The sequence below is a fragment of the Plenodomus lingam genome, assembly GCF_022343315.1.
Source record: "Plenodomus lingam strain CAN1 chromosome Unknown contig_17, whole genome shotgun sequence".
NCBI classification, from domain to species: Eukaryota; Fungi; Ascomycota; class Dothideomycetes; order Pleosporales; family Leptosphaeriaceae; genus Plenodomus; species Plenodomus lingam.
In genome coordinates this window covers 1,179,303-1,205,020 of record NW_027093934.1, presented here as the reverse complement: position 1 = coordinate 1,205,020, position 25,718 = coordinate 1,179,303, and the positions used below count along the sequence as shown (strand labels likewise).

The following is a 25,718-nucleotide window of genomic DNA, read 5'->3' as shown; positions in this document are numbered from 1 at the left end:
AGTTCAATCAAGTACAAAATATACAAGCAAGCAACAATCTCGCCTGAATAACGAGTCCGAAAGTCCACCAATTTGGTCTCAGGGAGAACAATCGACTTGTGAACTTGCACTTGCCGCTCCGTTGCCTCCACGCAGGACTCACGATGCAGCAGACAAGTCAATTACAGAGTCCAAACCCCCAAGAAATCTCCACTCGACATTCACCCCCACTATGCCGCCCTTTCCAAGCGAACCCGAAACTAACGTTTCAAGCACTACACCGAGACAGTTTCACCCCGCCTCACCCTCCAACCGCTATAAACCACGCGTCTCATCCCATCCGCGCACCGCCTTCGCGAACACTTCTCCCCCTCCCATTCGCCTGCACCCCAACAGTCCCGCTCATCCATGCATGCACTCGGCTACAAGTAGCTGCTCCAATCCATGCGTCGTCGATGCCATTGACTTCGTGTAACCGAAAACGACATGCGCGGAGCACGCCGAGGCTGTGTGTTCTACCGGTGGATGTAATCGCTAGGGCCGAGATTGTGTGCATCGGGGCATGGCGATTACTGATCGAGTCTTTGGGTTATGCGTGTGCGCCGAGATGCCGACTTGACTGTTTCGTTGTGCCTCAGCGGTGCGGAAGAAATGCGTTGGGGAGGGGGTTGAGAGGGTTTGGTGGAAGGGGTGATGGGGCGAGTGGGATGTGATGGTTGTGTTGTGAGCTTCAAGATGCATTTTCATATGCATCAATGTGAGTATATAAGATGAGACTCTCGCGCTCAGGGTAAGAGGTCATCATTTCAAATCACCACTCTTTGATTGTTTGCATATCGTTTTCTTTTACCGCGGGTCGGTCTTCCAGAAGTTTTCTCATTCAGTTCCTATACGCTACCACGATTCGAAGAAATAAATTCGAAGACATACGACACCACCGCAACGATGCGCTTCACAACCTCAATCGTCATCTTCTCCCTCTCTGCGCTTGTAGCCGCCGCGCCCTCTCCGCAAAATGAGAATCGTCCGGTCCCTGAAGGTGCATGCTGTGTTGCGGGCACGAGCTTAAAGCAGGATGTCTGCAATGTGAATGGAGAGAGTGGACGCTGCGTGCCTGATGATATTAATAATTGTACGTTGTTTTCCCCATCTAACTAGCAGTGGTTCCTCGGCGGTCGGCTAATCATGCAATAGGTGGTGAGCAATTAACGTGTATCGAGGACAGTAGATTGACCTGTGATCCCAATACGCTCGAGCGCGGACGTCCTCTTTGCCGCCGTACTCCTGGTGCGTAGATGGGATGGGACAGGGGATGATGGAGGAAGATTTTGAGATTGAGGAGCAAATGTGTAGTCTATCCTGCAATCACATTATCCGTTTCCACATCTCCATTTTGTTTCTTCAAGTGTTGCTCGTAATCGAATCCGACCTCTTCGATCCTAGTGATGTGCTTCTTCCTCTCCTCCTCCAACATTCCAAACGCGCCTCTGATGGCGGGAACATGCTCACGACACCAAAACTCCCGGTCGCCCCAGAGAGGCGGGATCTTTCCCTTGCCGTCGTTATCTAGATCTGATCGTGGCGGCGCGCTCAGGGCCCAAGTGGAGAGCATGTTGATGTACTCGCCGTCCTTGGGGAAGAGCAGAAGATGGAAGTTGCGATCGGATTCGATTTCCGCTCTTCGCGCCACGTGCCAGGCTTGCATATCTTGAAGGGAGGGAAGGGCGAGGCGGCCGGAATATACGCGAGCGAGGACCGCGGACTGGGCTTCTGCTATTGGGAATGGTACGATGCGTTGATTCAGAACGAGGAAGGAGAGGGTGGGTTGGGGGGCATAGAAGAGATGCTGGTATGTGTTTTCCACATGGCTTCCATCTGTTATAAGCGCAGGCTTTACGTGCTCCAGGAACGGGAGGCTGTAGAAGTATCCCGTAGCAAAGAGGATGGCGTCGACGTCTTCTATTATCGTGCCATCTTCCATTTCTACGCTTCGGGTACTAGGCAGGAACCTTTTGAGGGCCCCATATACCTTGCGCCGTGGGTCTTTGGCTGCATTTGCAGAGAAAGGGGAGAATGAGCGAGCAGACCATATCAATGGGGTCTGACAGTGATTGGCAATCTGATCGCTTATGTCGGCGCCGGAAGCTGCGTTACCAACAACCACTACTTTTTTGTTGGCAAAATCTACTGGACGCCTATAGTACTTTGAGTGCGTGATTGAGCCTGGATATTGCTTGTTCCACTCTCTAATGCCTGGGACATCGGGGACATTGGGAACAGTAAACCGGCCGCTCGCCACGATGATGGCATCATATATTTCTTTGGTCACTTTCTTGGTCCGTAGGTTTCTGACGGTAACATTCCATGTGCTGTTCGGCTCGTTGCTGGTCGGCTCTGCATTAATGACTTGAGTCTCGTATTGAATAAGACCTTGGACGTCTCTCCCATAATCCTGTATGTATTCCAGGACAGTTCTGTGTTTGGGGAAGAGGGGAGTATTTTGAGGCCAATCTAGACCTTTGAAACCCATGAGTCCTCTGGGTATGTTTGTCTCTAGCTCTTCATAGATTGGTGACAAGAAGGATGCAATCTTTCCATCGGCGGCTGTGTCATCTGCAGCCGCATTTTTCCATAGCGGATCTTGATTTTGGCCCTTGGGATCAGTCTGCGGGATTGTGAAGATGTCCTCGCTTGTCTGATCAGGCGTATGATTCCACAGTCCACCAGAGCTACGGCGGTGCTCAAACAACACAATCTTGTCAAAGGCCTTTTCAGCTCGCAAGTACTTTGCAGCTGCTAGGCCAGATGGTCCTGCGCCCACGACGGCTATCCTCCGTGCCCGCAGCGTCACTGCATGGCGTGCCATGATGGATTCGTGTTCCGAGGACTGGCTAAAAAGGCTGAACTTGATGGCACGAACGGACACGCGATGATCGAGAAGACTGATGCCAGATGCGGTGGCGATCGGGGCTGATCGGAACTATTTCGGGATAATCGTCAGATCCGTGAAGACCGACCGACATCGTGCCATCATGTTCGTTGTCACAGTTGCGCTCACCGCTTGTCAGCACCACCATGCTCAATCCGTCGACTAACGAGCTCTCATCCCCCGTCAAGTAAGACGAGCTATAGGTACTGCCGTATATGGTGACTTGTTGAAGACTCGTCATACCTCCCACTCACTGTTACCGTACAACACGTGACTTTGTCGTCGTCATCATCATTCAACTTGTGGTCGAAAACGAGGGGCAGCGCACTGACCGAGGCCAATGCTACGTTCACTACGCCTTGCACGTTTCCCGGTCCCATTATCCCCTTTTCGAGGCTTCTCTGCCAAAGTCGATCCAATGGCGCCTTTGCGTATAGGCTTCGTCCCTGGTTTGTCACAACTTGTGCTGCGCCAATCACATTATGCATGCTTATCCTTGTAGAGCATTTCTCGACGCCGCTTGAGTTCGCGAAGAAGCATTATGGGCTCGACTCCAAGCTGCTGCCTTTCCCGTCTGGTACTGGTCACATGGTCACGGCACTACAAGCAGGCGAAATCGACATCGGCGTGGGTCTCACTGAAGGTTGGGTGGCCGCGATAGGCAAGGCACAGGCGGCGAAGCATGATGCTGGCTTCAAGATGGTGGGCACATATGTCGAGACCCCACTATGCTGGGCCATATCAACGGGCGCAAGGCGAGATCTGGCAGGCGTACAAGATCTCAGAGGCAAGAAGGTGGGCGTGTCGAGGATTGGAAGTGGTAGCTACGTGATGAGTTTTGTGCTGGCTGACCAACAAGGCTGGTTGGATACCACCTCAGACAGCCCGCCGTTCGCCGTCGAAGTCCTCAACACATTTGCCAATCTCCGAAAAGGCGTGAACAAAGGTACAGCGGACTTCTTTATGTGGGAACACTTCACATCGAAAAAATACTACGACAACGGTGAAATTAAACGCATCGGCGAAATCTACACACCTTGGTCATCGTGGAAGATTGTGGCTGCAAACCACTTGTTTCACCCCCGTAATTGGAGCTCTAGCGTCAAAGCAACCAAGCCTGCTCTTAAAGACGAGCTTGAGGATGTTCTCGAGAAGATCAACAAGGGTATCAAACACTTCGAAGACAACCAGGAAGAAGCAGTTACGTATATCAGTACCAAACTCGATTATTCAGAGGAAGACGCAAGAGAATGGCTTGGTACGGTTGGGTTTTCGCAGGATGTCAGAGGTGTTGACAGCAAGGTGATTGATAAGACTGTTGGCATCTTGCAGAAAGCTGGTGTTCTTGGAGAGCAAGTCGACCAAACAGCGATGATAGGTCTCGAACGATCTTGAATACTCGACGAGTGATGAGAATGCCTTGTTGAGTTGAATTTGAAGATGTGCAAGTGACAGATTGTCCGTTAAAGTCATCTTACAAGACGTTGTACACTCACACTCGACAGCAAATCGCAACTCTGATGGCCAATATATAGTGAGAACGGCGACTCTACATCACTGAACATCTCCCCGTAGATATATTCTTCGCTGATAACTCTCACTTCATCATTCCCAAGACAATTAGAAACATGAAACAATTACACTTGTCATGTATCGATGAGCAATCACATCTACGCACGTATGGTCGAGTCCTACTCATATTCTAGTTTGAGAACCGTGAATGTACCAGTGCTGCGATCCACATGTTACGTCTCGGCTTAGCAGGGTTGCTCCGTCATTTCCCTTACCTGGTAGGTGTGGTTGAGCCCGTTGGCACGGCGGGTAAATGCATCCACGTAACTTATCCTGACTCTGGACCCTACCGAGACCATGTGGATCGCATCTTTAATACAAGCACCAATCTCATCGCTCATCCTGAATTCGATTACGAAACACTGCAAACAAGAAACTTCACAGACGAAGCCTTCTTAGCGAAACAATTTTGCCCAACTTCTTTGACTGATCACCTCGGCTTGGACGATAGCAATCACTATGCGACAGGCTCTACGAGTTTTATCATGGATATCCCTTGCCTGTGTTGGCCACGCAAGCTACGTTTGTACGAGGTGGGCTGGTCCTGAGCATCTGGATACACCACAGCATCGCTGATGGTACGGGTTGGGGTCGTATCTTCGAAGTTTGGGCAAAAAATATGCGGAGAATTAGACAGAAAGACATGGCCTCCGAGAGTATGCAGAATGAATTCTATGGACAAGGCGGTGTAGAGCCCCGAGGTGCACTTGACGATTTGGCCAGAAGAGCTGGGGTTCACCACGATACGACATGCGCCCCCAGTCCAAGCCCCAGCGCTCCGCGTTGTACCCTATACGGTAGTCTCTGGCATGGTAAGGATACCTGCGCGGCTCATTTCAGATCTCAAAATGCATCTCTCAGCAGAGACTTGAGCCAACATAACAAACTTCATCGCTCTGGCCGCCCTCCTGGCTACTTACATTAGTGAGGCTCGATCCACTTTACTCTCCTCACAAGAAATTACTCAGACAACACTAGCCGTCGTAGTAAACCTCCGCAAGCATCTAGGCCCACAGTTCACAGATCCGGACTTCATTGGAAATTGTATGCTCTGCGCCAAAGCCAGCTACCAGCTTTCGACTTCTCCTCGACCTGTACTTTCAGCTCCATCACATCTGGCCCCCATTTGCGCTTGCCATAGCATAATCTACCAAACGTATCGACGAAGATTGGGTCTCAAAACGCTTGGCTCCAATCATACTCTGTGAATCACCAGCGTTGGACAACTCGGGACTCACATTCGGCAATGGCCCAGACCTTTATATCACGAGTTGGCAGCACATGGGCGCTGACACTGAGTGGGATATTCCTGGCACCAGAGAGAAGAAACCGATTGCGATTCGACGAGCTGCTTGGGAGAGTGAGGTTGGGATTGTTATTTTGCCGAAAAGGAAGGAGAGAATGGGGCCATTTGAGGTGATGGTGTCGCTTGCGGAGGAGGATATGCGGGCTTTAAAGGAAATGCTAGGGAGAGATGGGAGGGTGGATGATGCGGCGGGAGGTGTAAGGTCTTAATTGCGAGTCTGCGGCTGTCTTCAAGACGGGACAATGTAGTCATAAGCTGGATAGTAAAACTTCGAGGGTACAATCCGATTATTCCTGTAGGGCGCAGAGATTGCACATAATTGAAACCCCGAGCCTACAACTCCATCTCTTCCACCTCTTTGCTACCCTACCGCCTGCCCTCCACCCCCTCCATACCCCAATCCCCCATCTGTCGTAGCATTCAACCTCTCCAAAATATACTCACCCGCCCGAATCGGCTTCCACTTCGGCGTCTCCCCCTCCTTCAAACACCCTGGCAGGGTTTCAACCACAGTATCGTAATTCACTGAAAAGAAGAATGGGACACTATAGCGCGGCTCTGCACTGCGATTCACAACCCTATGCACCGTACTCTTGTACAAGCCATTCGTCCAGCGCATAAGGAAATCCGCAATGTTCACAATGAAAGCGCCTGGGATATGCGAGGCAATATGCCAAGTGCCAGAGGGAGTGAGTATTTCGAGACCGGGAGTCGTGGAGGTGAGGAGTAGGGTGAAGCATTCGTAATCGGAGTGCGCGCCGAGACCGATGGGGGAGATGTCTTCTGAGGAGGAAGGAGATGTGGGGAGAGGGTGTGCGGGGGGTGGGTAGTAGAGGAGGCGGCATATGCCCCCTGGGTGGGTGGTTAAGGGATCGAAGTAGGATTCTGGGAGAGAAAGGGATAGTGCGAAGAGTCTGAATATGTGACGGGATAGGTCAAGAATCTTAGGATCAGGTCAGTGCTTTGTCTGATCGTGGTGGTGTCTATGTATATCTGGATCTAGAGAATCGAGAATTGGGACTTACAGCACCGTAGTACTCTTTGACAGCTTCATAGAACCCTGGGAGATCTGTCTCGCTAGGCCACATGTTTGCTTTATTCTTCGAGCCGTCGAGATTACGATACAGACCGTCACCACCACTTCTATCTAGCGCTTCTTCGTAGGCGAAGTTGAAGACATCTTTGGATTCTTTATCACCTGCTATTGATGTATATTCACTTGGTTCCCACCCAAGGCCAAATTTGTTGTTCTTTACGTGGAGTTCTTGCTTCTTCTCTACTGGCAAGTCATGTGCAAATCGCTTTGCTTGGTGCAAGATGCCCTCACGTGTGGACTCTGGAATGCCATGCCCGGTGATGTAGAAGAAGCCTGATGTTATGCAGGCCTCCCTCATTTGATCGGCAACATTTTGGCGATCAATAAGTGAGGTGGAGAACGACGGTGTCAAATCGATGATTGGGATGTGGAATGGGTCGCGATCGTTGGTGTGTTTGTCTTTGGTGGAGAGTCTCGATTGAAGATACTCTGCTGCACCTTTACGGGCCTCTTCAAAAGTTGTTGGATCAGACACTATGGACTGTTCAGTTGGTTCGCTCATCATATCGATGCCTTGAAATCTTTCAGAACTCGTCCGTGGATGGTGGCGGCCCTTTTGCGGGATCATGGAGGCGCGAGATGAGATGATCATCACGTGATCGCGCGTACAACGGGAACCCCCGGCCTTATTGCTAACATCAGCGCCGATCCCCTTTTGTCGCGCTCGTGAGGTGTGATACATGTCATGAGCTCGCATTTAAAGGCTGCTGGCATTTGTTGAATGATTTGATTTCAGGACTCAGTCTACATGGGCGACACTGCGGCGATAAGTAATCCAGTCAGCGATGCCGCCGCCTCGACTAAGGCAGTGGAGAAAGCTCAGTGGCCACTCTCCTACCGTCTGCAACTGTCCAAAACAGCAAAGTCCTCCCTGCAGACGTATGGCTTTGGAACGGGCAAGCCTCCACCCCGAATATGGTGGAGTCATGAACTATATCGAGGGCCCGACGACAAAGCAGTTGAGATTTTATACAGCAGGGACAAAGCGCAATCCGAGCTCATCGCGCAACATTTCACAAATGAGCCAATCTTGGGATTCGATATGGAATGGCCTTGGAAAGATTCGAATAAGGCCGGCCTGCAGAACAAAGTTGGACTGATTCAAATCGCATCCGAGAGCAAGATAGGTCTTTTCCACATTGGGCTGCATCCTGGCAAGACCACCGAGGACATTATTGCACCAACTCTAAAACGTCTTATTGAGAGCCCAAAGATTGGAAAAGCCGGGGTCCATATTCTGCAAGCAGATTTCGGACGTCTCAGTCGCTTTTTTGGTCTCCAGCCACAACGTGCTATTGAATTGAGTAATCTCTTTCGTTTGGTAAAGTTTGGCCCACACAAGCCAGAGCTGGTCTCCGTGAAGCTTGTGAGCTTGGCGCATCAGGTGGAGGACCAGCTTGGACTGCCTTTGTATAAGGGGAGTGTACGAACGAGTGATTGGAGCAGACCACTTTCCAAGGAACAGATCTCTTATGCCGCAACAGATTCATATGCAGGATTTATGCTATATCATTGTATGAATGCAAAGCGACTGGCAATGAAACCTACTCCACCTCATCCAATATATGCAGAGAGATATCCTAAAGGGCCAGCATCGCGGGATGATCCGATTCTACTGGATACTGGAGGTGACACAACAACTACTAGCGAGCTGTTTTTTGGCGTGAGCCAGTCAAAAGCGGTTCGTCAGTGGCAAGGACGGTTGCGAAGAGGAAGGTCACCGTTGCAACTACGACGCCGTCGGGAGAGCCGCTTGACCCCCTAACTCAATCAGTCCTTGATGAATTGAAGGCGCGACGAGCGGAATTAGCAAAAAATTCCAAGCTACCTCCATATCGCATCATCTCCGATAGAATACTTGAAAATATAGCACGTGAGCGTCCATCTAATATGGAGAGTCTGCTCAATGTCAAGGGTATTGGAAAATTTCAACAAGAAAAGTATGGTGACGACTGGCTCGAAGTCATTTCAAGTTTTCTTGCTAAGAATGGCCTGGGACCGCCACTGGAAGATGCAGTTCCTGCACCATCAGAGTCAAGCAAAGGTGCCATTGTTTCGACGCCCCAACGTACTCGCACACAACGGCAAGTCTCACGAGATTCATCACCAGCTTTCGACACTCCGCCCCCTCAGACACCACAGCTTCAAACTGGCCTATCGTTCACGATGGCAAGCACGACATTGGGCACTGATGCCGATGGTGATGCAACATTGTTCGACTCCGACGGCTCCTTGCCCGATCTCGACTTTGGAAGTGTTCCACGACAGATGAGCTCTGAATTGAAACGCAAAAGGATAGAGAGTCCTAGAAAACATCGGACAAGTCCCACGATTGGATGTCGACAAGACGTGACTCCTCATTTACAGCAGCCAGATATAGGTCCCATACCTACGACTAATCCTCCAGTGCTAGCGTTGCCAGCTGCCCAGCCTACACCCTCCAAGATCATCACTGCGGAAGAGCTCTCGCCACGTTCCAAGATCGCGCGGAATAAACTCAGGGCGTTGAGCAAGCTTGTCACGCGCAAGCTACCAGACCGGCCTGCGGATGCACGACCGATCGTTACGGAGAGAACGCTGACTCTAATCATTCAGTCATCACCACGGACGCAAGATGAACTTGAACAGATACCAGGCATTGATGGATTCCTTCTTGCGTGTGAGAAGACAGGCACCGATCTGCTGAGGAATGTTATTAAGTTTGCACTGTCACGCAATTCTGGGACAAGCTATAACCAGTCGATGTAATGACAGAATTACGTTACTTCAATGTCCCGAAAAAATCCTCTTTTCGTGGTGCATCTAGTAAATATCATCGATAGCGTTACGGGTTGCCATAACTACCTATCGTAAATCACTAGTCTACAGCCCCTCCCAACCCGAGCGCAACTTCAAAGCTCCATCAAATATAGGTATAAAATAAATCGAACATTGCAGAAGGTAAGACGATGCAATTAGTGCCAAGATGCAAAACAATTGCATGTGCGAGGCCTACTTCACACGCCAAAAACGTGAAGTCCATTCCACCTCTATTTAAAAATTACTAATCTTTTACTTGAGAAGCGAGGGCATGATGTGCTTGTCAACGAAAGCCCACAACAAAGGCGAGTAGTCAGAAGCCAAAGCATTACCAGCGTAGTACGTGCTGCGCTCTCCCTGCCGCTTGTACAAGTCAGCGTAGAAGCCGTTCATAATAGCGGTGGGCTCGACATGTAGCTGCAGGTTCTTGTGCTCGCCCCACGCCGCAAACTCAGTCTTGGTCTCGACGCCGTAGTTCTTTCCAATGCGGGCAACGACATCGCTGACCATTTTCTTGGCCTTGTCGGAGTCTGGCTCGCCGACAACCTTGACGGTCAGGTAGCCTGGGACGCCGACGGTTTCGATGCGCCAGACGAACTTGTCTTCGGGCAGGAAGGTGGGCTTGGTGAGGTCGACGTTGTAGAAGCTGGTGAGGTCGGGGAGGCCGGTGTTGTGGATAACGCCGACGAAGTAGGGGATACGCTGCCACTGGGAGAAGGAGGCCGTCTCGGCAGAGGTCAGGTCAAAGCCTTCCAGGTTCTCGAGCGTTGGGGGGATGGTGACAAGGAGCTTCTTCGCCTTGATGACCTTAGGGCCGTTCGGGGTTTGGACCTCAACGGTGACGCCGCTGCTGCTGCGGGTGGTCTTGGTAATCTTGCTCGAGAAAAGGATGCTCTTGCTGAGTGCGGCAGCTGCCTTGTCGTAGACCTCTTGGAGACCGCCGGGGGCAGCAGTGGCGAGGTAACCAGCGCTCAGTCCAAGGAGATGAGGTGCGCCGAAGTTCTGGAGAACGTAGAGAGTGGGGGTTTCCAACAGGTTGCCGACGCCGTGGGCAAAGATCCAGACAACCTGGAGAACCTCTGTGAGGTTGTGCTTGGCCACAAAGGCACCAAAGGGCATGTACAGGTCTGCGGGCACAGGGCTGGGAAGATCGTAGGCTCCTTCGGCGATACCCTGGAAACCGATGGTGTTGAAGAGATAGCCTGCGAGCGGTCCTATCAGGTCCGTTGGGTTGACGGCAGTTGCGTTCGGCGGCATGATGCCGCTGTTGAAGTCGACAATCTTGGATGGGAAAGGCGACAGGGTTGCGTTGATCATGGGAGTGTTGAAGCGACCGAAGAATTCCTTGGTCTGATCGTTGCTGATGTATGCTTGCACACCGTAGTCGATAGGCCTGTGGCTGGTAGGGTCAATGAACGTCTCCACATGGCCACCGAGCTTGTCCGATATCTCTACAACGGCGAAGGACTTCTTTTTGTCCATGAGCTTGAGGGCAGTGTAGGTACCTGTGGCGCCACCACCAAGGATAACCACATCAACCTCATTAGTGTCCTCTGCGGAGAAAGTAGTGCCCTTGTGGCCTTTCTCTAAAGCACAACGAGGAGCTGCATAAACGAATGGACTGCATAGCGCAGAAGCAAGGAATAGCGAAGTGCGCATAGTGAAGAGATTTTGGAAAAAGAGCGTGGTGTTTGTCAAACTCGCAAAAGAGCCGGATTCCCAAGGATTGGAAGAGACTCGTCTTATAGTCAAACATAGTAATGTTGGGTTTGGCTGCCAAAGCTTAGCGGAGGCACTTCGGATATTGCTCGTTCATTTGCTTGTCAGCTTACATCCTCCTAGTTCCTGTATTATACCGAATAAGACCGGACCAATGCTGAAACAGATCTCCCCATCTTCCAGAAACATCAATGGCTCGGCTTCTCTTCGATATAATACAAGAGCTAGCAAGGATGAAGACCAACAATATGTAAAGGTCCTTTACCATAAATTATTTGCCGGGCAGACTGCAAGAAACAGGAGTGCAATCAGCAGTAACGATACCCATCAACTATGATTGCTGCGTCGATGCTCATGTTGTGGCAGGAAATTCGGGAAAGCACGAATAGATCATCTTGCTCTGTACCCCAAAAGGCTGCTTGAGTTGTGGATATTTGTAATAACTATTGTGCGATGGTCAGTAGTATTGTTGTCTACGGACTTACGGTACATAGTAGTTCCAAGGAGCCAAGGTTGCTGTTTGCGCTACTGCGCCTCGAGTGCTATATTTATCTAGCACAATGTTACTCCTTAAGACTAGACGATAGTAAGATCTCGAGTATTGCCAGGGTCATCACAAAGGTACTAGTATGCAATCTGGGGTTAATGGACCCGTTGCATTACATTTTATGTAAGTTGCAAACCACATCTACGGCCTGCGCAGCAATTTTCTTTGTTTCCTTATCTAATACTCCTTCGCCTGCAGAGAGAGCTTTCAGTCTGTCCACCCACAACTTCCAACGTTCTTGCGTCAACCCGTCCTCTCTTGGCCATAGCTCAGTCTTTTCATCCAATGCAGCCGCCCAATGCTCTCGCAATTCTGCGGGCTCTATTTCAGCTAGATGTCGACTTCCATCGCGAAGCCATGTGGCTGCAACGCGGATGTCCAGCCGTCGCTTCTGCTCTGCTGAAATTCTGTGCGGCCTTCTATCGCTAACCTGAGAGTTATTACACTCGAGGACATTCTTGCACGCATAGAAGACATTGATGGGATGAATCTCGGCTTTATTTCCAGCTTTTTTTAACGCCGCGGCTGAAAAGTCGGTCAAGCGGAGATACATGTCCGTACCGCTGCTACTCAGCGTGCTAGTAACGGTACAGTGGTCTCCTGTCTTCGAGACGCGCACGCCATCCCAGTCTCGCCACTCTCCCAGAATGCTGTTGGTATCGAACCACTGTGTGCCAAACCCTGGTAGCATGACCCAGTGAAGTTTTCCATCAGTGCCAATATGGCTTCGCAGGGAGCGTGCCGCACTCGAGCCTGGACGTATACTGGTCGAAGGCTGAGCACGAAGAGCCTCAAGTAAAGCCAATAGTCGGGTGTGATCAGAGACAGGTGCAACAACGGCTGTGAAGAAGGCATCCCACACCTGCCAGAGCGTATTGCCAGGAGCGGTGGAGGTGATGACGGCGGTCACTATGGAGGTGGCCGTTTCCTCAAACAGGCCTGAGGAATGTGTGGGAGCGCAAACATGTTGCATCAATTGAGAGAAGGGATTCGGTGGGCTGACACCTGGCGCATCAAGAATACTTGTCATCCCGGGTGGCAGCGGGATATCGTATGGGGGAGAGGAATGGCTCGATGTCCGATGCGAGATGAGCACCTTTCGGCTAGAGACAGATATCCAACAAGTAAAAGGGATCCTAGGACACACCAAGATGAGCTCGGTGTCGTGCCATAGTTGCTGACTTTTGAGGCTTGAAGTGCCACGCTAAGGTGCTGTTGCCTACTGCAGTTGATCATCAGAGTGGATGGCCTGAAAAAGCCAAATGCGGAGACGTCGGGGCCGTAGGGTTGAGAAATTCGATCACAACCCCAAAATCCTGTCCCATCCTATGGATTGTCAAACTCGGAGGGGCAGATAGACCTTCGTTTGCCTTGTCGATTGAGGATCGCAATTTGTGATGACGGTTTGCTTGGCCCATTATAGTGTAATTGAAGAATCTACCAGATTGCCTTGCCGTTTTAAAAAAGCGTTTCGATGATATGTGCAAGTCGTACTTGTACGTTGTCATGTAGGATTTATCCATGATAGTGACTCTGCATCAGCTTCAGAGAAGGGCCCAAAGGCGGAAGAATCAAGCTGAAGCCAGTCAACAGTTTGCCAATTGTCGTAGAAGCTTTGCAGTCCTGGCGTGGATGTATTCGTTGCACTGAGTGGGCTGCCGAAGAGCGGCTGCCACATCTGCATTGCAGCGCTTGGTTCGTGAGCAAGCGTATCGTGCAATGTATCTGGATCGCTAGCGCCATGGCTTTCGCCTAAACATTCGTGTGGTGGTGCCCTTGTAACGCATGACTCCTGCACTGGTCTCGCCGTCTTTCGCTTGGCTTCAGCGCGCAGCTCCTGGAGAATGATACTGTATCGGCGTGAGGGTGAATTAGATGCGGTAGCTTGCGCGAGATGATGTAGACAGTGCTCAGCCTTATCCAGTATGCTTCGTCGCTCGTTCAAAGTTGGAAGGTTGTTGCTTTCCTGAATAGCCCAGACATAGACGACGACCAACGCGCAGAAACACACGTAATGTGTCCACCAGAATGCGTGGAACAAACGTCCCTCACGTGCCATGCGGTCCACCATTTCCAGGACTGACTGGGCAGCGGCAATGCACTCGTTGACACTCTCTGCTGCCATGGTCCGCATGCTGTCATCGCTGCAGTTTGTATTCTTCAACAGGAATGGTCTGTGGGCCAGCATCACGGCGTGGCAGTATGCAAGCTTCAACATGATCGCCTGTCGGCGAAAGCTGAGTATCAAGCTGCTTGGATGGATCGCCCCAAGGAACGGGGGAAGTGCAGCTTTCCACGATCGTAGCTCTGCCCCTAGTCGATGAGATGCGGTGAGTCGTACGTGATCTGGTACTGCTTTTATTGAGTAGACTTCACGTGAAATCTTCTCCGCAATCTGTGCGAGCTTCGCATGAACAATCAGCGCTTCGATATAGCAATCGTTTGTCTCACGTATTTGTGCCCCTAGGCTCGTCATGTCTTCGTCGTTGACTGGTACTGGGAGGTCTTGATCAATATCTTCGTCATGGTAATGTGTTGGTCTCCCTAGCCATGGTATGTCAATTGACTGTAATCTACTAACGATCGTTCGTCCAAGAAGGACCGCGGATATCGCCGTATGCTCGTATGAGAATTGCAGATCTATGATTAATTAAATCTTGACTCACCAAAGATAACGCCAAGATATTTATCCAGTATGTATGCCACCCAGAACGTCCGTTTCCGGCATTGCTCTTCGACGAAATCTCGTTTGTTTATTGTTGCCTTTTTTCGATCATCCCTGCGATGAAGACCTAGAGCTGAGATAATCTGTAAAGCGTGTCCAAAGGTGTACCATGCTTGATTGAAGCGACACGACATAAGCAGGTAGAGAACTTGAATCAAGCGTGACTGGGCTGATTCCAGTCGCGGTAGGCCAGTCTCACTATCTGTGAGACGCTGCGCTTCGCAAAAGAATTCATCACTCTGAGATCCCGACTGGGAAGAATTAGCAATATTGATGGTACAGGGATAGCACAACCATAGGAACTGCCCCACATAATCTCCAACAGCAAGCTGTAGATCAATGTCGCCAGTCCTAGGATTCGAGTACAATGGGCCCACATACCGTGTCTTCGTTAATCGCCGAGAATCCATTCGTGCCCATCGCTTTGCCCTCGTGAAACGCAGCGATCGCTAGCACTGACATTACGGTAGCTGCCTTCGCTCGCCCGAGATCTGATTCAAGGGGTCTTTCAGCTTCCGAGTTCTCAATGACGGTTGAGAGCCATGACTCGACCGAAGGTCTATGAAGCATTCGAAAGGTCGCAATGCAAACATCGAAATAATGCTTCAACAATTCTCGGCCGCGGTCAAGCGTCGGCAAGCATACCTCACTGCTATTGTTAAAGGGCTTGTCTCCAGCACACGACAGTAGCTGATCATCTGCTGCTGAACCAGGATGACCATTTGGGATCTGCACATTTGCATCATTCGAGATGCGTCGCCAGGCCCGATGTAAGAATGACAAGCCAGAAGTTGGATCTGAGTATTGGCCGGCAACTTCGAGGCCAGGGGAAGCACGTGAGGGCACCTCCGGGGCAGTATCCGGTTCCCTGAGCCGTGGAGCTATGGCTGCAAGGTCATTCAGTCTCGACAGGATTGACTCGGACTGCTCCATGGTCCTTGGGGTTGGGTGTAGAGAACATGGTACACCAGGCGAACTATACTGGACGGGGCTCAATCGTGGGCCATCCAGGTTAGCTGGTCCTGAACGACGTGGCGTGGGTGCTTTTCCGCGAGAGTAGACGGCTTCATACTGGCAGTCCAAGCCTCTGCGCCGGCCTTGAAGATTGACGATTAGCAGGAGCGCATCACTGAAATCCGGCGGATGAAAGGCGCTCGGATATTGCTACAGGCCATGCAGAGACTATATGTACCCGCCTCCAAGGAGTGAGGACACCGATTTGGCAATACTAGATAGTGTTCGGGCCACTTACACGTATCACAAGGTTGTTCGCCACTACATTTCGATTTCTTCGCTTTGCAGATGTCGCAAGCCCGGGTTACCTTGGCTTTGGTCTTTCCAACCTCCAAACCACGTTTCTGAGGCACTACACTGCCAACCGGTGATAATAAATGGGGCGACGACTGTTGTCCCTGCGTAGCGATTTCCGTATCGTTGACCATGTTTCGGAGAGATGTTAGGGCGGAAGATGGGTGGGTGGGACGGCGGATTAACGTTGGTAGGGGGTGAAGTGGGGCAAAGCACCCCTTGGTACCTAACCCCCCACAAGCACCGGCATCTTCCTCCGACATTTCCGTCCCATCTCTTTATCCGCTGGTGCATCGGATCAGCCACTTCGACGGTAGAAACTTCGATATCATTCATACCCACAGCATCAAAAGGATCGTGGAGAGCCAGATCGCAACCCGTTATTGCAACATTGAACTGCACTACCGGTATGGAAATCGCATTGATATGCTAGCGCGTAACCTTGTCACAACCATGGTGAAACTCGTCCAAACACAACACTTTTAAATATGCTTTTTTGTTGTTCCCAATTGTTACCTATAACCTGTGGTGCATTGTTTTGCTGGTGTATTTAGACATCAGGTTATGCGCAGTCGCTAAACACCATACACCGGGCCAGGCGCATGACCAACAACTTCCTACATGCCCATACCCTATGATCATGCGGAAAGGGACCAGGTGTCAGTTTGTCTTGATAAGATCATTCCGTGTATCGACCGCTGACGAGCAAGATAATGAAACAAGAATCTTGACAACAGAAAGGGGCAGGACTCTCTTTGCAGGTTTCGCAGCTACCCTCACGTTTCGCGTTGGATCGAGTTGATGACACAGGATGCGCTTGGTGAACAAGCTAAGCGTTCATTTGTGGTGTTTACTGATGCTAAGATCGTGGTGGAAGGATGGTAGAGAATACTTTGAGTTTGAAGACTACCGTTGGGGGTGGGTATGTGGATGGGTCCGTCTGGGGTCTCATGAATCTCATGTGTTCAAATGTACAATTATCTCGACATCCACACCTTCCTCAATAGAAAAGATCAACTGAGCGAGCCTTGAAATGCGCAAAATACCTCGCAACTCGTCTATCAGCACAGCCAAGCTGCAATGCATATAGTCTTCTGCACTGAGGAAGGGGGCATGGACTTTGAGTTCCTAGCGTTCGCTGAAAAAGCTCAGCCAGGGAACATGATTGTGTACCGTATGGCTAGATGAGTTACTAACGTTGTTGCTACAGTCGGCGCTGGGCTTTATTTATTCCTTTAGTTCATCGTATACTTCTTATTTGGTGAGCTGGCGTGAGAGCATCACGCCTGCAAGGGTTCTTGAAATTATGTTGTTAGATCGCGTCGCATTGTATGGAAATCAACAAAGACAAGGCATGTCGTGGACGGTTACACGGCGCAAGCGTGCCTCATGCTGCATGCAACCCAGCATACAAGCTCACCGCAGCTTCGAATGCGACCATAAGCGAGGCTGAACTACATGCAATAGTATAATAAAGCTAAGATTTTGCGAAGAAGCCGTATTGATTGCTCATCGCAGATTTAGGCAATGGCTCTAAACAACCCGTCCATCCACTTGATCTTCCTCATTGCCTGCTTAAAGAGCCACGTGCCTATGGCTGTGTATCCTCCACCTAAGTGATGAACATCGGTCATTTTTGGCATTCGAAACCCAAGTCTGGATAAGGTAATTGGGAACCATATACTAATCCTCGCAGTGAGTTGTTCCTGCGCCTAGATGGCTACTGCCTGAATTTCGATGGCACCTGGCATGACGATCCATATAGTAACGAATACCTACGCCACCAGAATCTCTAAGACTGTTGTACATAACTAGGATCTGATACCGGATGCGAGGTGTAACACTCTCTGACTTATATGGTGGGAGAGAGTGCAAGTGAACAGTAGGAAGTGAGCCCACAAATTCACTTCTGCATTGCGTAATAGGTTTCGTTTTGTAGATTTAGGTAGGACAAAACAAGGCCTCGCAGCGTGTTCAAGATGGAGGGATGTAGTATGTTTTTATAGATGGTGACCAGTTGCAATCGTGCGGGAAGGCCAAGCAAGGCAGAACAGCTGGCGCAGCTGCTCACTGTTTTTTTTTTTCAACAATGTGTTTAATTCTGGGGATTTTGGCGAGGAGGCAGTCACCTGTCGACTGTGGGTCTTGTCAGCAGCCAGGCGAGAGCAGTTGTGGTGATTCAACAAAGGTGATTTGAGTGGCGATTCTCATACTCTGCAGCCCACTTTTGTAATGTACGCGCTCCTGCTCGCACCAATCTAGGCCAGCGATTTGAAGCAGCATGGTTTCTGTGATGTACAAGCTTCTTGCCTCATCTATTAGACTCTATTATCACCCACCACAATCAAGCATTACCAGCCCTTGTCATGACATAATGCGGAATAATCTGGCATGAGACACATCCCCCATCCATCCTTCAGTTTATCCCCTCTCGGGCGATTGATGCATACATCAGCAAACTCGGTGCAATCAAACCGGATATTGGAAATCCACAAGACATATGCAACAAGGACATGTGACAGTGCCTACCTTAGCACCAACCTCTACAGCGGTAAGTTCCCAGAATTTAGGCTTTTATGTCCACTACTACTGTTCCGGAGGCGGCGGACTGTTCGGTTGGGTGCGCTACCTAATCTAGTGTGCCGATGGGCGAAGGCGATCGTTGATGGCAATGGTGCGGCCATGGCCGATTCTAGGGTGGTGTTTGCAAGAATGCAAATATCGCCAGTCTTTACGAAAAGAATATGCATTGGGTCGTGATTAGAGGAACAGACCACGTAAGAGACCCCGCCGTGTAGACGAGGAAGCCAAACACACTTTTCTGAAACGAGGCGGGCCCACTGCGGCGGACCATGGGGGCAGGTAGATATGTACTTTCGATCATGCCGCCGATCGGCAAGCCCGCTGTCCTCTGCTCTGTATGTAAAGCCCGGCCAAAACCGTACAACAAGTGGATCCTAGGTATCGACCTTCATTTCACGACCAATTTCTCTTTGATACGAGTATCCAGATCGTCTTAGCCATGACGGAACAGCATGTGGACTCTAAACCTCCTCTGACGGGATGGGGGTGGATGTTCGCAGCCCTCGTGACGTACTACAGTCTCGCGACAGCCTACAACTACCTCCGTACGCCACATCTACCCACGTCAATTCCATGGATGGGCTACGGAAAGGGTTGGATCGCAGGTTTGCGCAACTACTTTGCACTGACGCGCAGCCAGGAGTGGCTGCGGACAGGGTATGAGAGATATAGCAAGGAGAACCGAATGTTTGTGCTACCTGCGTTGCTTGGCATCCAGGCCGAGATCGTGATGCCACAAAACCAACTGAGGTGGATGTTTGACCAGCCGGACAGCATCCTCAATGCGAAGAAAGCACACTATGACTTCTTATGGGGCGACTATTCGTTTCTGGACCCGGTCATTCTGGGAGATCCGTACCATGAGCACGTGATTCATAAGAATCTCGTACGGAACCTGCATACCATTATACCGGAGATGGAAGAGGAGGTGCCGTTCGCAGTGGCAGATGTCTACGGTATGGATACGGAGAACTGGAGGAAGATAGAGACATTGGAGTCGTTTATGAAGATGGTTCCTGTGCTGACGAATCGCATGCTTCTTGGGAGGCCGCTGTGTCGAGAACGTGCCTTTTTGGACGCGGCCTTGGGCTTCACCGAGGACATCATTCGTAACCAGACGATCCTGGGACTGGTGCCAAAGGCGTTGAGTGGGATTCTAGGGCCTCTGCTCGGTCTGACGAGCAAGTGGCATTTCCGGCAATCGGCCAGGTTCACATTGCCCATGATCAAGGAGCGCATTGCAGCGTTTGAAAAGCAGGCAGCCGGGGACCCAGAATACGCAAACTGGACGCCCCCGAACGATTTCATCACCTGGAGCTACCGTACAGCCATGGCCGAGGGCCGCCTCGAGGAAGCCCAACCCGTTCGTCTGGCCCAGCGCCTCTTACCCATTAACTTCGCTGCCATTCACACGACCGCTCTGACGGCCCTGGACACGATGCTCGGCATCCTGAGCTCCGACCCCAGTATCATTGAGCTTCTGCGCGAAGAAGCATACCGCATTCATCAGGAAGAAGGCAGCTGGACAAGACAAGGTCTCAATAGGATGCACCGCCTCGACTCTGCGATACGCGAAGCCCAGCGCGTCACGCCCATCGCACTGACATTTGTACACCGCAAGGTCGTTGCTAAAGAAGGCATCATCACGCCGGAAGGGGTTCATGTGCCGTATGGAACACTGCTTTCTTGTCCATGGGCCCCGTTGGCTCAGGACGAAGACCTCCACACGGACGCGGAAACATTCGACGCATTTCGCTTCTCGCGCCCGAGAGAGGAGTACGAGGCGATGAGTGAGGAGGAAAAGGCCAAGGTGGATACGTTGAAGTTGAAGCAGATGGGTGCTGTTACCACCGCTGTTACGCATCTCCCATTTGGACATGGGAGACATGCATGGTGAGTCACCGCTACCTATTTCCCAATTATTCTTTCTCGCGGCCTGTTTCACTAATAGTGAGTAGTCCTGGACGGTTCTTTGTGACGCAGGAGCTGAAAATGATTTTCGCGCACTTGCTGCTGAATTACGACTTTAAGCCTCTTCCGGAGAACCCAAAGAGGATGTGCGTGGTCAGGTTCCAAGTCCCGCTGCCGGCGCAGATTGAGTATCGTCGGCGAACGGAGGCGTGGACACCTGAAGTTAAAGCGTGAAACTGGGATGGACTGCTAAGTGTAGTTGAGAGATGGGATGGGCAATTCACTCATTAGAAGTTGGATTTCGAGTATCTATCTACTTAAGCGTAAGTTCTACCATTATGATTTCTCGAAAACCTCTTCGAATACATTGTAGGTGACACAGTGTCCCACACGCTCGATGCTTACGACATCGTTCGGATGATCATGGCTTGGATTAGACTATGAGAAATAGCAGGTATGCGGTTGATATGGGGCGAAACAGGTACTTGATCCTTGGTTCTACGTTCTGAGAAAAATTGTCCGAAAGAGGTAGATCTATTTTCAAGTCTGTGTCTTACACTTGATATGTTGTTACAGAATAATGAATCCCTACCACGAAAGACGTTTGAAATGGGTATTATGATGCGCCAGAAATGCAATGATCTTAATCTCTTAAAACAAGTTCTCTCCTTCACTAATCGTCACTATCGTAGCCTGCTACCAGCATAGACGATAATTTAGACGGCGGTGCGGGACCTTTTGTTTGTTTTGCCGGTGCAGGTGGCCGTGGCGATGCTGAAGCTTTCTTCTTGATGCCCAGCGCGGCACCAAAATCCTTCTTTTCTTTTGGTTTCTTGCTGAATGTCGTGACTACTGGTACTTCAAATGGTACATCGAGCATTTCTTCTTCTATGACCTCCTCGCCGATGTCTGGCATACTGCGATTGGCAAAGGCTTGTCTTGCCGCCTCGGCATCTTCCTCTTCTTGTCGTTTTCTTTGGTCGTCTACGGGATCCGGTGCGACGTCTGTGGTTTTACCGTCCCGCTCCGCCTTTTCCAGTCGCGCATTCCTCGAACGAATCTCGTCGAGCGCATCCGCAATCGCCATTTCGGTCTTGGCATCCAACACCTTTGTCTCTAATTCCTTCATGGCATCGCGCTCCGCCTCCTCCCTCTCTATGCGATCCAGCCTCTCCTCCTCCGTCTCCTCGTTCAGCTTGGCCTCTCTCCAGGGCTCAAAGTTGCGTTTCGCGCCCCTCTCACACTCGTAGTCCATGTTCTTTGGATCAGTTTTGAAGGTGATTTCACCCGAACACCGCGTGCATCTTATGTAGAAGCGGAAGATTGCGATGGCATAGTATTTCTCGTCCGTGGTTTCCTTTCGGGCGTTGAATTTGCGGCCTTTGTAGATGAATTCGCCGCAATGGGTGCATTTCATTGAGAAGGGAGCCATGAGTCGGACGGTCATGAGCTTGGGGCCAGCATTCTTAGGGCCTCGTTGACGCGTAATTTTCGAAGGATCGAAGTCGGGGGGGTAGTACTTTGTGAGGACCTTGCGCTCAGACATGTTGGCGGTTGATTAGACAGTGCCTGTCAGGATGGTGAGATGAAAAGGGCGAGATTGTTGTTGAATGGATGAGGCAGGTGTTCAACGGGTGGAGTGTCGGTGTCGGCGGGTGAGGGTTGAGAGAAGGTGAGAGAAGGTGAATGGACGAAATGGCGCAGAAATGGAGGTTCTGAAAGGGTGAGGCAGCCATGGTTTCTGGGCTGAGTCAGCAACCTGGACCCTGAAAAGCCAGGACCCCGCAGAACATGTGCTTTCGCGTAAGGCTGGCGCGATCAACTCATTCTCACTCTCAATCCATCCAGACGCGGCGACGGCGACAAGAACAACAACAACAAAAACAACAGTAGCTGCTGCCCAAGCAACGAAGGATATATATTTAACACGCATCTTAGCACCTGTCCCGATCTATTCCTACCCATCTCATACACATACACAATCTCTCCCGTTGGATATCTGCATGACAACAGCAGCACCACTACCACCATGCAAGTGTTTTTGCGTGAGTGGCGGCAGGACGCCCTCAACCGACACCAGTATGACGCTGCCATTGCATTCGCCGACAAGGCTCTGGCTATGACGGGTATGATTGTGCGCAGCCTTACAATAGGCCATGGAATTGACATGACAATACTAAGAACAATGATACCCCAGGTGACGACCAAGACGCTTTCTGGCTGGCACAGGTACAATTCACCACAGGCAACTATGACGCCGCCCGTCTTCTCCTCGCCAATAAAAACCTCATCGAACGCACGCCGCAAAGTCGTTACCTTGCTGCCCATTGCTACATCAAACAGGGCAAGGTCGATGATGCTCTGCGAGTTCTGGGCGACAAGAACCCCACCCATCTGATCTCGACCCCAGGGAGCGCCAGGACGAAGCTGCGCCATGTCGACGTCAACAGCCGGGCAGGCTCACGCCATCACAAGTCGGGAACGCGCACCGACCGTGTACCCACGAGCGAGGAGCGCGATCACGAGGACATTGACAATCTCAAGTCAGAGGCCGGCATGTGCTTTCTCCGCGGTACCTGCTATGCAAAGCTCAACTCGTTCGACCGCGCCAAAGAGTGTTACAAGACTGCCGTCCAGATCGATGTACAAAATTACGAAGCCTTTGACGCCCTCATGCGTAACAACCTCATGTCACCCGCCGAAGAATGGACCTTTCTCGATTCGCTCAACTTCGACATGATCAACGTTAGCAACAACCCATCATTGTCTCAAGAAGCCGCCCAATTCACAAAGACCTTCTACACCACCCGTTTGTCCAAATACACCAACCCAGAGGCCTTTAGTGCCGCCACCGAAACCCTCAGCACGCATTACAACCTTGGCAACAACGCAGACATTCTCCTCGCAAAATCAGACCTCATGTTCACCATGTGCCGATTCCGCGACGCCCTCGCCCTCACCAGCTCAGTCCTCGCAGAAGACAAATACAACTTCGCCATCCTCCCCATCCACATCGCCTGTCTACATGAACTTGGTGAGAAGAACACTCTGTACATGCTGTCCCACCAACTCACCGAGTCCCAACCCAGTGAACCCTGCTCCTGGCTAGCGGTCGGTGCTTACTATCTCTGTATTGGCAAGATTGCAGAAGCGCGGCGCTACTTTTCAAAATCCTCCATGATGGATCCACATTTTGGACCTGCTTGGATTGGCTTTGCCCATACATTTGCCGCTGAAGGGGAGCACGATCAGGCCATTTCGGCGTATAGTACTGCAGCACGATTGTTCCAGGGAACCCATCTCCCGCAATTATTTCTGGGGATGCAGAATCTCCAACTCAACAACATAGCCCTGTCTAGAGAGTACTTCAAGACTGCCTATAGTCTCTGCTCCTCTGACCCATTGCTACTCAACGAGTTGGGCGTAGTATATTACCATGACCTCCAACTTTCCGATAGCATCACCTTTTTTCGTCGTGCGATCGCCAATTCGGATGCCAATGGCGCAGATCCGGATGCCGCACTGCCCATAAAAATCAACCTCGGCCACGCCCTCCGCAAAGCAGGTGAATTTGAAGACTCCCTATCCATGTTCGACAGCGTACTCCGCCACGGCGTCAAAGATGCAGCCGTTTTCACCGCCAAAGGCATTGTCCTCCTTGAACTCGGCCGCATCTTTGAAGCCGCTGTCGTGTTCCACGAAGCGCTCGCCGTGTCGCCCCAGGACGCTATGGCGACGGATATGCTGAGCCGTGCCCTCGCTGTCAACGAGGTGGAAAGTGCATGGGGCTTGCAGATTGGCGGCCCAGAGCTAGAACATGTTGGCGGTACGAAAATGTTGGGGGAGAGGGATGATGAGGAATTGGACGAGTTGGACCGCAGGATGCACGGCAAGCTCAAGGAGATTGAGATGAATCGAGTGGCTGGGCGGAGGGGGAGACGCCGTAGAGGGGCTGCTCGGGATGAGGAGGAGAGTACATATGGTGAAAGTATGGTTGTGGATTCAGATGAGGGGTAGGAGGATTGATGCCGACAATTTCTCTTCGAACCCCATTGGCGCAGGTAAAGCGGTTATGGGGAAACGGAGGGCCGAAAGAACTTTTTTCTCTTTTTCTTTTTCTTTTTCTTTTTCTTTTTCCTTTTTCTTTTCTTAACAGTTTCTCGTCTTCTCTTCTCTTCTTCCTTCGCTTTCTTTCTCTCCTTTCGTTGTTTTCCTTCATCTTCTGCTTGGATACCTTACCATTCACAAAGGCGAATTCAGGAAGACCCATTTCTTTCACGATGCTTCACGAGACGTTTTAGCAAGGAGTCTAGGCGTGGCCAGTGCGTGCCGACTGGAGACTTGCACCCACTTTTCCTAGAGCATGCATCACAGGCGTTTTAAACATGAAAATTCCAGCCAATCTGTCTGGCATGTCGAGTATCCTTGTCTCCTCGTGCTTCTTCTCTCCTATCCTCTTTCACAACCTCATCCAATCTCTATCAAGATGTACGGGGTCTCGTAGTCTATATGGCATTGTTGCCTCTGCTTGCTTCACCTCATCTGAAGCTGTGCAAAAGGGAATCCAATCCGTGCCATGGCAACTCCAGTGTAAAAAGGCAGGCTAAGCGCATCTTGCATTACATTGGTTATGTCCCTTGTGTTGCAGCCACTACGGCAACTCTCTAGACGTCCATGTGCATTTTACCAGCTTTCTTCCCCTTTGCCTTGAGATCTCGGCGCTTCACAGCGTCACCTTTTTTTTCGTTACTCGCGCTACCTCTTTAAATGCTCATATCAGGCCTCATCATCACACTTCCTTTTTTCCTGCTGCCAGGTAGATTCTCAGGGTGATTAAGCTCGCGCCGGCTTTCTACTACCGCTAGCTACCATCACTTAAGGCAGTAGAAGTGATGATTTACATACATGGTCGTGACAACATCGAATTTCACGCAAGAGAATTTCATTGTACATGCTGGTGTTGTATCAACGATAACCTTAAGACGAAAAACGTGAAACATCTAAACTAAGCGCAAATAGGCCCACTCGGTAAGTGTACCTGTTTTTCATGAATCTATCTACTTGCTTCACTCGTCTCCCCCTCCAGCAAGAATACGGTAAGTAATAAGCATACCATATACCTGCCAAAAATAGTTGCACCACGAGTAGAGCTCCCAGGTTCATATAGTAGAAGTCTCCTATTATCTTGACTATCACCCGATCAGATTCACATCAGGTCCCTCATTTCCAGCTGCAACCCCCATT

At 50.7% G+C, this 25,718-nt stretch overlaps 12 protein-coding genes across 12 annotated transcripts; 6 read left to right on the top strand and 6 right to left on the bottom strand.

Annotated features, from left to right (window-relative positions):
- Positions 1-924: 924 nt before the first annotated feature.
- IAQ61_003416 (uncharacterized protein) lies at positions 925-1,274 on the top strand (the record flags this gene model as incomplete). The annotated part of the gene is made up of 2 exons (XM_003845031.1): positions 925-1,111; positions 1,174-1,274. 2 exons carry the CDS (start codon positions 925-927, stop codon positions 1,272-1,274), a joined length of 288 nt encoding a protein of 95 aa, XP_003845079.1.
- Positions 1,275-1,333: 59 nt separating this feature from the next.
- IAQ61_003415 (uncharacterized protein) lies at positions 1,334-2,845 on the bottom strand (the record flags this gene model as incomplete). Its single annotated transcript, XM_003845030.1, has 1 exon — positions 1,334-2,845. The coding sequence occupies one exon, from the start codon at positions 2,843-2,845 to the stop codon at positions 1,334-1,336; it is 1,512 nt and encodes a 503-aa protein (XP_003845078.1).
- A 481-nt stretch (positions 2,846-3,326) lies between these two features.
- IAQ61_003414 (uncharacterized protein) lies at positions 3,327-4,303 on the top strand (the record flags this gene model as incomplete). The annotated part of the gene is made up of 2 exons (XM_003845029.2): positions 3,327-3,357; positions 3,411-4,303. 2 exons carry the CDS (start codon positions 3,327-3,329, stop codon positions 4,301-4,303), a joined length of 924 nt encoding a protein of 307 aa, XP_003845077.2.
- A 233-nt stretch (positions 4,304-4,536) lies between these two features.
- IAQ61_003413 (uncharacterized protein) lies at positions 4,537-5,995 on the top strand (the record flags this gene model as incomplete). The annotated part of the gene is made up of 3 exons (XM_066095962.1): positions 4,537-4,586; positions 4,949-5,265; positions 5,697-5,995. The coding sequence occupies 3 exons, from the start codon at positions 4,537-4,539 to the stop codon at positions 5,993-5,995; spliced, it is 666 nt and encodes a 221-aa protein (XP_065954207.1).
- A 152-nt stretch (positions 5,996-6,147) lies between these two features.
- IAQ61_003412 (uncharacterized protein) lies at positions 6,148-7,450 on the bottom strand (the record flags this gene model as incomplete). Its single annotated transcript, XM_003845027.2, has 2 exons — positions 6,148-6,729; positions 6,812-7,450. The coding sequence occupies 2 exons, from the start codon at positions 7,448-7,450 to the stop codon at positions 6,148-6,150; spliced, it is 1,221 nt and encodes a 406-aa protein (XP_003845075.2).
- Positions 7,451-7,630: 180 nt separating this feature from the next.
- On the top strand, positions 7,631-9,630 carry IAQ61_003411 (uncharacterized protein; the record flags this gene model as incomplete). The annotated part of the gene is made up of 2 exons (XM_066095961.1): positions 7,631-8,567; positions 8,657-9,630. The coding sequence occupies 2 exons, from the start codon at positions 7,631-7,633 to the stop codon at positions 9,628-9,630; spliced, it is 1,911 nt and encodes a 636-aa protein (XP_065954206.1).
- Positions 9,631-9,933: 303 nt separating this feature from the next.
- IAQ61_003410 (uncharacterized protein) lies at positions 9,934-11,340 on the bottom strand (the record flags this gene model as incomplete). The annotated part of the gene is made up of 1 exon (XM_003845024.1): positions 9,934-11,340. One exon carries the CDS (start codon positions 11,338-11,340, stop codon positions 9,934-9,936), a length of 1,407 nt encoding a protein of 468 aa, XP_003845072.1.
- A 719-nt stretch (positions 11,341-12,059) lies between these two features.
- Positions 12,060-12,977, bottom strand: IAQ61_003409 (uncharacterized protein; the record flags this gene model as incomplete). The annotated part of the gene is made up of 1 exon (XM_003845023.2): positions 12,060-12,977. The coding sequence occupies one exon, from the start codon at positions 12,975-12,977 to the stop codon at positions 12,060-12,062; it is 918 nt and encodes a 305-aa protein (XP_003845071.2).
- Positions 12,978-13,451: 474 nt separating this feature from the next.
- On the bottom strand, positions 13,452-16,132 carry IAQ61_003408 (uncharacterized protein; the record flags this gene model as incomplete). The annotated part of the gene is made up of 4 exons (XM_066095960.1): positions 15,925-16,132; positions 15,054-15,769; positions 14,614-14,923; positions 13,452-14,491 (listed from the first exon to the last, which is right to left on the bottom strand). Exons 1-4 carry the CDS (start codon positions 16,112-16,114, stop codon positions 13,452-13,454), a joined length of 2,256 nt encoding a protein of 751 aa, XP_065954205.1. The 5' UTR covers positions 16,115-16,132.
- Positions 16,133-18,422: 2,290 nt separating this feature from the next.
- IAQ61_003407 (uncharacterized protein) lies at positions 18,423-20,708 on the top strand (the record flags this gene model as incomplete). The annotated part of the gene is made up of 4 exons (XM_003845020.2): positions 18,423-18,531; positions 18,843-18,898; positions 18,991-20,456; positions 20,522-20,708. 4 exons carry the CDS (start codon positions 18,423-18,425, stop codon positions 20,706-20,708), a joined length of 1,818 nt encoding a protein of 605 aa, XP_003845068.2.
- A 439-nt stretch (positions 20,709-21,147) lies between these two features.
- Positions 21,148-22,020, bottom strand: IAQ61_003406 (uncharacterized protein; the record flags this gene model as incomplete). The annotated part of the gene is made up of 1 exon (XM_003845019.1): positions 21,148-22,020. One exon carries the CDS (start codon positions 22,018-22,020, stop codon positions 21,148-21,150), a length of 873 nt encoding a protein of 290 aa, XP_003845067.1.
- A 267-nt stretch (positions 22,021-22,287) lies between these two features.
- Positions 22,288-25,082, top strand: IAQ61_003405 (uncharacterized protein). The gene is made up of 2 exons (XM_003845018.2): positions 22,288-22,600; positions 22,672-25,082. Exons 1-2 carry the CDS (start codon positions 22,504-22,506, stop codon positions 24,489-24,491), a joined length of 1,917 nt encoding a protein of 638 aa, XP_003845066.2. The 5' UTR covers positions 22,288-22,503; the 3' UTR covers positions 24,492-25,082.
- The last annotated feature ends 636 nt before the right edge of the window (positions 25,083-25,718 follow it).

Excerpts from the sequence above, each read along its gene's own strand:
- IAQ61_003405 (XM_003845018.2), top strand. The coding sequence starts at position 22,504 with ATGCAAGTGTTTTTGCGTGAGTGGCGGCAGGACGCCCTCAACCGACAC. Across the intron at positions 22,601-22,671 it reads CAAGGCTCTGGCTATGACGG|GTGACGACCAAGACGCTTTC; the intron begins GTATGATTGTGC and ends ATGATACCCCAG.